This window comes from Sminthopsis crassicaudata, chromosome 6 (genome assembly GCF_048593235.1).
Source record: "Sminthopsis crassicaudata isolate SCR6 chromosome 6, ASM4859323v1, whole genome shotgun sequence".
Lineage (NCBI taxonomy): Eukaryota > Metazoa > Chordata > Mammalia > Dasyuromorphia > Dasyuridae > Sminthopsis > Sminthopsis crassicaudata.
The window spans coordinates 105,256,826-105,269,423 of record NC_133622.1 but is presented as its reverse complement, the minus strand read 5'-3'; the positions used below and the strand labels follow the sequence as shown (position 1 = coordinate 105,269,423).

General features: G+C 33.3%; 1 protein-coding gene across 5 annotated transcripts in view; it reads left to right on the top strand.

Moving 5' to 3' along the window:
• The window catches only part of IRF2 (interferon regulatory factor 2), a 126,569-nt gene that overhangs the window by 76,791 nt on the left and 37,180 nt on the right, over positions 1-12,598 (top strand). For all 5 annotated transcript variants that reach the window (XM_074273497.1, XM_074273496.1, XM_074273498.1 and 2 more), the window contains 3 exons: positions 7,190-7,289; positions 7,999-8,175; positions 8,453-8,499. In XM_074273497.1, coding sequence (XP_074129598.1) covers positions 7,190-7,289; positions 7,999-8,175; positions 8,453-8,499 — 324 coding nt within the window. The remainder of the gene's footprint in view (positions 1-7,189; positions 7,290-7,998; positions 8,176-8,452; positions 8,500-12,598) is intronic.

Sequence of the window (12,598 nt, the reverse complement as noted above, 5' to 3'; positions counted from 1 at the left end):
AGTTGCACAGAATCTATCTGTTCTGACTCCAGATGGACAAGTTTCTGCTTAGGACTTATATAAGACCCACAGAATAGCAGAGGTACAAATAGTGGTCATTTTTGCTCTGGTGGATGCTAGGTACTCCAAGGGAGACTGGTTCTGGTTTCACACTGGCTTTCTCAGCCCTACTGGGTAATGAATAGAATCCTGGCCCAGAGTCAGGAAGACCTGAGTTTATATAGGATCTTAGACAGCCACTTAAGCACAGTTTATTGTAAAATAGACATAATAATAGCACCATCTCCCAGGATGGTAGTGAGAACATACTTATAAAATATCTGGCACATAGTAAGCACTTTATTTTTGTTTCTTCTCTGATGTCATGTAGAAGCTTTAAACATTAGTATTTGCACTAGATACTTGGATTTGACTCCAATCCTATAATTTGTAGGAGGCCTTTTTTCCTCTCTTCCCTTCCCCCATTACCAAAAAAATTATTTTTCTCTGAAATTGCCTCTAATTTACCCCATATGAAAGTCTTATTTTTGTACATAATTGTTTTCCTTCCCTCTGAAGGGCAAGAACAGTGCTTACATTTCTTTGTATACCTAGCACTTACCATGGTGTCTAACATACAGTAGGTGCTTAATAAATGCTTTTTTTGTTCTGACTCTTTCATGAATAGCAGCAGCATCACTCACCTGTAGAATCATCTACCCTCATTAGCATCATTACTTTTAAATATGAGAGTGAATTATAGTGACCTGGACTTTCCATGCTGATTGGATTATTTTTTTCTTTAAAATAAACACAACCTTCTCCAAACTTTTTTTTTAAACATTTAAAATCATAGAATCTTTTAAAGTATAAATCATTAGCTCTTAACACTGAAAGATTGATTAGATCTCAAGCTGTAAAAGGAACCTCAGGGCTAGCTCATCTAAACTCCTCACTTTACAAGACAAGGAAACCGATTCCCAGAGAAATTAAGTGACTTGTCCAGGGTATTTCTAATTGTCCAGATGAGGAAACTGAGGCTCAGAAAAGACATGACTTGATCAAAGTTCCTTAATCAGTTCTCCTCTTGTAAATTTAAATATTTCATGAACAATCACAGAAGGAGAGTGTTAGAACTGTGGTGGAGGACTAGACATAAGTTCACTACAAGGAATGAATAAATTAAATATTAATGCTCTTACTTGTTTTTTTATTTTTTGGCTCTTTGATGTTTTGCCCCAGTGGAAATAACTCTTTAAGAATCAGACATCACTTTATGGCATCATGCTTTGGATATTAGTCTTCATGTTATTAGCAGGCTTAATAGGAACAAACTCCCCAAAGAACCTCTTGTCCACACATGTGGTTTTCCATATTTCATTCATTTCTCTCATTGTCACAATATCGCTGTTCTTGCCAAAGTACATAGAACAAATTCTTTTGAAAGTTGGCATCTATAATAAACATGATGTCTTTAGGCACTGGGTATTTTGAGGCCAATTCTGGTACATACACACAAAAAGAATAAATCTTTTCATGAAACTTTCTTTAATCTCTCTCCTTCTCTCTGTCTCTGTCTGTCTTGAAATGTTTTTAAAAGTACCATGGGCAAATTAGCCCTTCTTTTCTCCATTAAAACTGTTTATCATCATTGTGCATTTTCTTTTTGAAATATATGGACTTTAAATAAATAAATGATACTCCTACCAAGAAATGGTTTGTGAAAACTTTGATAATTTTGATGCTTCTTTACCAATTGTTGTGATTTTGAAGTGGTCAGATTTTCTCTTCAAAGCAATTTTAGTTAGTTAATAGTTTTAGTTTCCTCAGAAAAAGTGCTCTTGATTTCACCTTGTGCCTACCATCATCTGATCCATTTGATCTGGTATTTGAAATTCTTTTTTAAAGTTTTATTGATTTTTTTCTTTTCCATTATAAATACAATTTATTCCTACATTATGAAAGTTCTCATAACAAAGTAAAACAACTAAGTAAGAGTAAAGGTGTGCAATCTAAAAGGTATGCAGCATTTCACATCTGGGACATTCCTGCTACTAATTCTCTACATTTTTTTTTTGATAAAAAGAAATATTTTGACTCTTTTGCCCCTCCACTGCATTGGGAAAAAAAAGTTAAGACAAATTTCTTATAACAAATAATTTTAGTCCAGAAAAACAAATTTCCTCAGTGACTGAACACAAAAGTAAATCTGTCTCATTCTGCACTCTAAATCTATCATCTCATTTTCATGAATGGCATATTTCATTATCAGTCTTCTGGAATGATGAAAGTTCATCATATTGATCATAATTGTTATAACTTTCAAAGTTCTTTTTTTTGCAGGATTGTTATTGAATAAATTGTTCTCTAGGTTCTATTTATTCTATTCTTTATCAGTTTATAAAAGTCCTCAGAATTGTTTCTTATATGTGATTTGCCCACCTGGTTCTGCTCCCTTTTCTCTGCATCAGTTCATAACAGTATTTTTCTGTGTCTCAAATAATGTATTTTTTATTTCTTACAGGACAATAGTATTCCATCAATTTCATATAACACTATTTATTTAGTTCTTCCTCAATTGATGGGCATCCCTTTAATTTCTAGTTGTTGTTTTTTGCCCCCCTCCCAATGAAGAGTTGTTATATATATTTTTTGTATATATAGGACCTTTTCTTCTTTCTTTGATAATCTCTTTTATATTTAAGCCTAGCAATGGTAAGTAGCTGGATCAAAATTACACTGTTAAATAACTTTTTGAGTATCATTTTATACTATTGGCCACAATAGTTGTGTTTAATCACAAATTTACCAATAGTACACCAATCTTCCTATTTTCCCAGAGCCCTTTCAGCATTTATGCTTTTCCTTTTGTCATCTTTACCATTCTCATTAATGTGAAATGGAATCTCAGAATTGCTTGACTTTGCATTTCTCTAATTTATAGTGATTTGGAGCATTTTTTCCCCATAGAATTGTAGCTATCGGAAAGAAGGAGATTCAATACTTAAGATTTCTTATACAACCTTGTCTATGTCCACAATATATGTGTGACTTTTCTTATCTGTTTCCACTTTAACCATTATTTCTTTTTGCTCAGAGGGTTATTAATAGTTTCCTAAAAGTTTTCATCTCTCCAGTGCATTCTCCTTGCAATCCATAAAATCCAGAGCTACCTAAATCATTTTCCTAATGTACCATAATGATCCTATCTCATCTTTATTAAAAATATTCCAGGGCTTCCCATTGAGTCTGGCATCCAAAGTCCTGCAAACCTATCCAATTTTTTTTTCCTACTACACTACCTTATTTATTCTGTAATCTGGCCAAAATGAACTTCTCGCCATTCCCTGTTCTTATCTTGCCTTTCTTGTCTCTGTGTTTCTGCACATTCTATTTTCCATGCTTACAGTAACCTCTTTCATCTATTAAAGTTACTTCTGTTTGAGAGCCTTCTCCATGAATTCTTCACTGTTTTCAGCCCTGTACAAATTATCTGTCCTTCCCTTTCTTATTCAGGTACATTTTGGATCAAATGGCTCCAGAAGTCTCTTCTAACTAAATCTGAGACTATAATTTTATGATCTAAATTTCTTATAATATTATATCTACCTTCCTTTTGTTCCTGTCATATGTACACAAGGTTTGTTAGATTGGAAGCAAGGGAATGCTATTTGTTTCATTTCTGAATTCCTCAAGCTTAGTACAGTGGCTTTTGTGAAATAATAAGTTTTTAATAAATGAATTAAATTGTTGATCAATTTTAGTTTAATTGTATAAATACTTATTAAGCACTTTGTGTAAGGAACTGCTGATAAAAACATATATTATAAATACTGCTCTAAAGAGCTTATTTAATAGTGGGAAATAAGTATCTCTTATACTTTGAATGAAGGGAAGAGGGAGGAAATAAACATTTCTCTAGCACCTACTATGTGCTAGGTACTGTGCTAAATACTTTAATGATGGATGAATGAAAAAATATATATTCATCACTTACTAATTATGCATATGTATATTATATATTTAATAATACATTAAATATTAAGTCCTTTACATATATATATGTGTGTGTGTGTGTATATATATATATATACACATATACATGTACAAAGTATATATGTCTATATAGTAAATATGTTATTGGTACTCAAGTGCATTCTAAGATATACAAAGTAGGATGAGCACAGATTTGCAGTTGGAAAACACCTTAGAAACAATGTAGTGTGGCCTCTGCATTTTGCAGTTGAGAAAACTTAAGTCTCAGTAATTTTACAGAGATAATTGATACCTGTGGCAGAATTTATACCAAGGTATTCTGACTCCAAATCTAGGAGAAATGAGAAATAGAGTCTTCTAAGAAATATCATACTGTCTGACCTATGTATTCTTGAACAATAAAGTAACATATTTGAGTTTTTAAATTTATAATTTTATGTTCCCATTTTACAGATGAGTTTGAAAGAAGTGAAATAAATTATACAAGGTTATATAGTTAATAAAAATCAAAATGGAGATTTAAACCCAAGTCTTCTGATTAAAAGATTTGTGCACTTTCTACTACTTAACTTCTTCATAGAATTTCAGGAGTATACTATAGGATTCGTAACAGGCAAATGTGGTATAAGAGATAGTGAGCTTACCTCAGAGCTAAGAAGACTGATGCATAACAGGTTGTATGACCCTGGACAAGGTACTATTACTAAGTAATTGTTACTGGGTAATCAATGAATTGTGTCTAACTCTTTGTGACTTCATTTGTAATTTTCCTAGCAAAGATATTGGAGTGGTTTGTCATTCCTTTCTATACCTCATTTTATAGATAAAGAAACTAAACAGGGTGTCTGAGGCTGGATTTGAACTTAGGTTCTTCTGACTCTAGTATCTTCTGCACAATTAAGCTGCTCTAATTGCTAAGTGGTCTAGGCTATTCTCAAAAATCATAAATTGAAGAGAAGGGGATGATGTGAAATAGTAGTAGACAGTGGTTTTTCTCATTAGGAACTGCCAATACTCATGAAATTACACATCTAGTAAAAAAAAAAAATCCTGTCCCAATATTGACACAAAAGCATTCTAATCTGTAATATGAGAAAGTTGGACATAGTGACCTCTAAAGTTCCTTCCAGCTCTAAATTTAAAGTCCTGTGGTTTAGGTAAATTTTTTTTGAAGATGTGGATGTCACTGAAGAGGTTCTGTTATCTTTGGGGGGATTCATGCATTTGGCCCCAACATACCCAGTAAATTGGAATATTCATATAACTTTTCCAGATTCCTTTCCTCTTTGGATGTCTTCCTTGATAATGGTGGACACATCTTGGCAAATCAGTGTTCTGTTGGATACTGTTAATTACAGCCTCATTGAACAAAATCATCTCTGGAAATATCCCTTAAGTATTCTTCCATGATCTCATTAACACATGCTCCAGATACATCTTTATGAATGAGATACCAATTTTGATATTTTGTTCTACCAAGTAAGATGCTTTTTTGGGCAATCAAATGATTAAGATCTCATATTCATATATTTTTATCTCTCAGTAATACTCTTGTGTTTTCCCCCTTAATAATCAATCTGCCCCTTACCCCTTCCCACCTCTAAAAGCTGAGATCTGAACATTAGGTGTGGTGGTGGTTGAATGGTCAAGAGTTGAAAAATAATGAAAGGTGGCTTCAATTATCTAAACAAGGTTCTGAAAACACATATGTTGGAGACCATGAGGTCCTATTTAGATTCCAATACTAATTAAGGTTTTGACTGTGGTTTGAACATCATTAATTAAGCATCTCCTGTGTATATTAAAGGAATGGTGAGACAGGAAAGAGGGGACATGAACAGCTGCTAATATAAGAGTGAATTTGGAGCAGATCTAAGGATGATTATAGATCCATAATCTACTTGAGGCTCACAGTGGGAATTACTCACTAATTAATTCTTTTAAAAAATTTTATTTAATTAAAAGAAATCTAAACTTAAATATCAAATGAAATAACAGACATTGCAGAATGAATGGATTGTACATGAATTCTTCATTAAATCAAGTTTTCTTCTCCAATTGAAATTAAAAAATAATAAAAGAATGTTTATGCTCTATTGAAAATTCAAGATCCAGCTATTAAAGGTTATTTTCATAATATACTGCCTCCAAGTTATCTGATACAGGTAGAGTAGGTTTGAGCCCAGTGAACTTGCTTGAATTTCCTCTATAAAATGATTGTTTGGATTCAGTGATCCTCCTAAGTCTTTTTCAACTCAAAATCTAATGATCTTATTACCTCCTTTGACTTGGACACAAGGTTACATTAAAGGAAACATAAAGTTTATGTAAATTCCTCCTAGAAGCTTTTTTTTACAGTCATGAAGACTGTAGCTAATTAAAACTTCCCCCTTTTTCCCCCTATGGATTTCTTATATTGGTATGCACATGTATCAAGGTTTACTTATTTCTTCTCCCTTTGATAATTGTATCATCTGTGATATTTCCTATTCTTTTGTAGTCTTCCTTTTTGAAAGTTTTCCTCTCTTTGAGATATCTTTGAAAGTTGATCCCTTTAAAAATGTGTCACTTCTAGCATTGGTTTTTCTCTATTTCTCAGCTGCTCTTCCTGATTCATTTTCTTGAATTCTCCATCAGATGCTAAGATGTTAGAGTCTAATTGGGATTGTTCCACTGTTACCAGTAATTAGAATAGATTATCATAGGAATGATAGCAAATGTAGTGCAATTCATTTCTATTTGTTGTCCTCCTTTTGGTTTCCATCTTTAATTACTCTTGGAAAGACAGAGCTTAGTTGGGCCCCATGCCACATTTCCTACAGGTTTTGGGGACAAATTGATGAAATAGATTGAAGTTCTGGTCATCCTACAGTAATGTGTGCTAAAGAAAAGGAAAGCAAACATAGAGAAGACCAAAAATCAAAGAGTCTAAAAACCATTTGCATTTGACTTTGAAATGCATTCCACTCTATGAGACATGCATTTGGTATCCACTTAGCAGTGGTCCTCTCCTGAAATGTCCTTGTAATATGTGTTCTGGGCCTTGTATGTGTTTAGAAAAATATGGAGTAGTGTTTTGGTTGCCAGGAGTCATTCAGAGAAACAGTAATAGATTCTCAGAAAAATAGAGACTTAACTAGTTATGATTTTAGTATAGTGTTCAAATTGTGGACCAAAATTGATGGCTGTAGTTCTCCTTTACTTTAATTTCCAGGAGAAGAAGATTTTTCAGATCCCTTGGATGCATGCTGCACGACATGGGTGGGATGTTGAGAAAGATGCTCCTCTCTTTAGGAACTGGGCAATTCACACAGGTATGAAAACACCCTTTATTTTCTGGGGTGTGTGACCAGGGGGATGCCATGCTATGTTCCCCATTATCATTATAAGTTACAAAATATCTTGGATTTTGGTCTCATGAAAATATCTATGAATAATGCATTGCTATAATCCCAGACAACTCATGGGGAACATGTTTCATCACCCAGAAGGAATGTCATATTTAATACTTGTAAAAGTATCCTTGTAAAGAGAGTTTATAAAATCTCCAGTGCTGAAGTACCTTGGTCACATTCAAAAGTTGTCTGTTAGAAAGGTCATCCATTCTAACCAATCATGTTAAATTTAACTTGGATTTCCGGGGGAAAAAATTATCAGAGATTTCCCACATCTTCTGCACTCCTGATTGTTTATAATCCCAAGGCAGTCATATGTAGGCAGTTAGGTGGTATAGCAGATAAAATGGTGGACTTGAAGTCAGGAAGACTTGAGTTTAAATCCCCTTTTCCCCTGACATTTATTAGCAGTGTGACCCTGGGCAAATCATTTACCTTTTTCATCCTCAGTTTCTTCATATGTAAAATGAAGATGCAATATAGTACCTACCTCACAGGGTTGTTGTGAGGATCCAACAAAATTATCTATATGTTGTATTTTGCAAACCTTCAAACTCTTTATAAATACTAGATATTATTAATTATTTAATTTTTGTTTGTGTTTCTTTCCACCTTGCTACTACATTAGGAAAACATCAACCAGGAGTAGATAAACCAGATCCAAAAACGTGGAAAGCAAATTTTCGATGTGCTATGAACTCCTTGCCTGATATTGAAGAAGTGAAGGATAAAAGTATAAAGAAAGGAAACAATGCCTTCAGGGTCTATAGGATGCTGCCCTTATCTGAAAGACCTTCTAAGAAAGGTAGAAAAAGCTCTTTGGGGGGTTGGGGATGGTCCCCTTACATCTCTCTCCTCAAGCTCAATATAAACAGTATAGCTTTTCTTTCATAACCTTTCCAAATATAGAACACCTTCATGCTCTTAAATTGGCAGATGTAAAATCACCTCTATTTTATCTCCGAGCACACGGATGAAAGAATCTGGTTCTCTGAGAATTGCCAAAGCTGTTCAACACAAGGGAAATGTTTGGACTTGCATACTTTTTTGGATTATAATAAAATTATCTTTTGTCATTACAGGAAAGAAAACAAAGACAGATAAAGAAGACAGAGTGAAGCACATTAAGGTAATCTTTGGCTATTAAAATATAAGAACAATGTGATAGTTATTTTAATGAGTCTGTTTCATGAACACAAGTAACTAGAATGTCTATTGTGAATTTCCATTTTGGGGTTTGTTTTTTTTTTTTTTATGTCACGAAATATGGGTTCATAGCCTGGCTGTAGACCAAAGATGAATCATTTTTATTTCTCTGAGACTTAATTTTCCTCATCTTTAAAATGGGCATGATAATACTTGTATTACTAGTATCACAGGATTGTTGTGAAGGAAAATGCTTTGTAAATCTCAAAATATCATAAAAATGTTTTTAAATAGATAGCTATAGATGTGAATATGCACGTCTCTTTTGTTTACTTAAAACCAATAGCAGAATTTTGGATTTATTAATAAACTATTTTAAGTCAGAGATTCACTGTAAGAAAAATTAACACCTCCTTCCTTTGGAATTTTTACCTCCTTTGCCATCCTCTGTCCTTTTACCAGCAGGAATGCTTGGAATCACTATATTCTGACAAACAACCTTCTTCTTTCTGATAATGACTAATATGTCTCTGGACCCACAGATAGAATTCTGCAGTATTGAGTGCCCCTGGTGAAGATTATAGAAACCAATTAAATAAATAAACCTTTAAGTTGAAAAGAAAATATGGGCTTAGACACTGATTATTACATTGCCTGGTCTTGTCAGATAAGATGCTTTAAACCCCTCACACTTTCCAGTAGCCAAGGACTCCTTAAAGATCTTATGATGAGTTTAACGTCTAAGAAAGAGTATAACTTTTAGCTATAAATGTGAGTCAGCAAGGGTTATCTGATGTAATTTAAAAATTTTACAGATAAGGACCCTGAAGCCAAGACACTGAAGACAATTTGCCCAAAATTACTGTTAATTACTGGATGAGCTTAACTAGACCTCCTAATAACTAGTTCAGTGTTTCTCTTAGTTTTTTTTTCCCCTTAGGATGCTTTTTTATATAAGATTTCATTATATATATATATCATTATTATTATTATTATATATAATTTCATCAGCATAGGATAATACCCAATGAAGAATTGACTTCCTCTCCCAATGAGGATAAGTATCTGCTCTTGTAAGTTACATACAGTCCTTCATTGATACAACCACCATGTGTCAAAGCCAGAATTTGAATTCAGATCTTGCTTCAAAGACACCTTTGGATCTGCTGCACTGCCTTGCTTCTATTAGGAAACTTTAAAAACCACATGGGTATTATCAACAAAAATAGCTGTAAAAGGTCCAATTTAATTAATGGGGGAAATGGGCAAAACTTATTTTAGATGAGAAATTAAGTGTTAAAAGCCATTGAGTTTAGTGAAAAATATATACTAAGTTGCTAAAATTATGTTATCTTTATAATGACAAAAAAAAAAAAAACTGAGGTGGGATAAGAAAGATAAATATTTTGCCTAAGAGAGCTGCTTGGACAAATATCTTGTTTTACAGATGAAGAAACTGAGGCACAGAGAAGTTAAGCAAGTCAACTATGGTGATACAGGTTTAAAAAAGGTGTGGGTCCTGATTTAAACCAAATATAGTGCTTTTTCCTACTGTACTACAAGTTCCCTCTGGAAGGAGATGAAAATTTATATATATATATATATATATATATATATATATATATATATATATATATATATATATATATATATATATTCAAGGAAAATTAGAAAGAGAAGGTCTTCTTATATCATTCTGGTGAAGTTTCTGTATGACAGATTCAACCAAACCTGAATTAAAGGTCCTCTTATTTTAGGGTCAAATACAACAAAATTCCTGTGTAATAAAAAATCAGACCCCTCTTGAAAGATTACTGCAATGGGATTTGACTTGAACATATTTCTATTCTATTTTTTATAGTCTTCATCCCAAAGTTGTCTAAAATTTTACATGAAGGTATGATAACTTATCCTCATCCTAAATATTAAAACAACTAAGCTGATAAAGTATTTAATACTGCGTAATTGTGACATTATTTTGTGGTGAAGAAGGAGATTGGTATGTATTAAAGTTAAAAAAAAAAGATAATAAAGTAAAAAAATGTGTTAAAATAAATAATCGCTTCTCCAGAGTAAATTATGAGATTATAATTAGCAGCCACTCAGCAAGTCTGGGACTTTTATCCGGTTTGCTGATTGCTTACCATTCAAGTCACTCAACACATGTGGTAGCACTCTTCCTTTGTACAGAATATAAGCCTAGTAACTTGTCATTGAGACTGATTGAGGCTTTGTTAGGTCTGTAAGAAGGGGAGACACTGCTAAGAATAGAAGCAGCTTTGGAATTTTTCAGAGCAATAATAATTCAACAATTATGTATCTGAGTACTTGCTGGGCACTTAGCGCAGTACTGAGTTTCATCATAGGTAGGAGCACTGAACCTTAGTTCAAATCCTGCCTCAGACACGTATATTGTGTGACACTGGGCAAGTCACTTAATTTCCCTAGGCCTCAGTTTGTTCATCTGTAAAATATGGATAATGATAGCACAGGATGGATAATGATTTAAAGCAATTTTCAGTCCTTAAACTATCTAAATGCTCACTAGTATCATGCAACAAGGTTTAAGTCATAGTATTGGCCTTGAAAAGAACTTGCATTTTAGTTGGTGAATTGAGATTGATACAAATGAAATGGTGATAAGGAGTGCGAGATAGCCCATAGGAGTTGGTACAATACTACATAAAATATAGGTGCTAAGTAAAGGGAATTTTAAATGTGAACTAAAAGTGGTAAATATCTTGTAGTTATCATTGAGATTTGGTGAGATTTATAGTCATGACTTAGCAAGGTAGAAACCTTGTTCAAAAGAAATATCATTTAACTTGATAGATACTTGAGGGCAGTGGTTTGATAGATCATTGTGGTAAAGATGGAAAAAAATATTAATATTATGGCACCATATTGCCAGGCAGGTGGAGATCAGTGGTCAAAAGTGTTGTGAAGGGGTGGGAGAAACTAGATGTGAGAACTTTCTAGTTACCTTCCAATTCTTAGATCCTTTGCTTGAATGAAATAGGAAATCATTGAATATTTTTGAATAGAGATTTATTTGTAATCACTTAATCTGATGGAAGTATGCAAGAAAGTATTGCAAGAAAGACTGGAGGGGACAGATTGAGTTCAGGGAAGTCAGCTGAATCCATCATCTGCTCAAAAAGCATTTATTAATTATCTGTTTTGTAACAGTCACCATGCTAGGCACTGGGATGACAAATTTAAAAAATTAAACTAATCAATCTATTCTTGAGGTTATATTCTCACAGATAAGAAATACATCATTCACTTCATTTTATAACAGATACATTGAATGAGTATTAACATTCCTATTTTACATATGAGAAGACTGAAGCTCAGAACCTAAGTAATTTGCCAAAGGTCACAGAGCTAGTAAGTGGTGGAACTGAAGGTGTAACTCACATCTTTTGACTCTGTTCTCTTTAGATTTAATTTCATTTATCAAACATTTTTTCTGCAAAGCATAGTACTAGGCATGGGGGATATAAGGACAAAAATGAGCTATCCTCTTTCCCCTAGGATTGTACAGTCCATTAGAGAATACATCTTGTATACCACATGGAACATAACATAAACATAAAAAGGAACATAAGTTCCTTTTGGTAGAGAATGTGCATGACTATGGTTATTTTCTCCCTATTAGGTCACATTGCCTTTCCAGATTTATGACTTTGCTTTTCCTTCCTCTTTCCTTCTTTTCTCTTTCATGTTTCTTCCTTCTTTTTCATTGCTTTAACTGACAGTGCCTCCTTTTAGCCAAAGTGGCCTTATCTCTGTTCCTCACAAACAGCATTCTATGATTTTGCACTGCTATTCTCCATGCCTGAAAGATATTTCTTTCCTCATCTCCCGCCTTCCAGAATCCCTTCTTTTCTTCAAGACTCCAGTGAGGTTTCACTTTCTGCATAAAATCTTTTCTGGTCTCCCCAACTACTCTTGCTTTGCCTCCCAAGCTGCTATCTTGTATTGCATGAATTTGTTTTTATTCTCTTTATATTTATTCTGCATATTCATATATGTATATATGTATATGTACTTCTTTTTCTTCACCATTAGAATGTTGT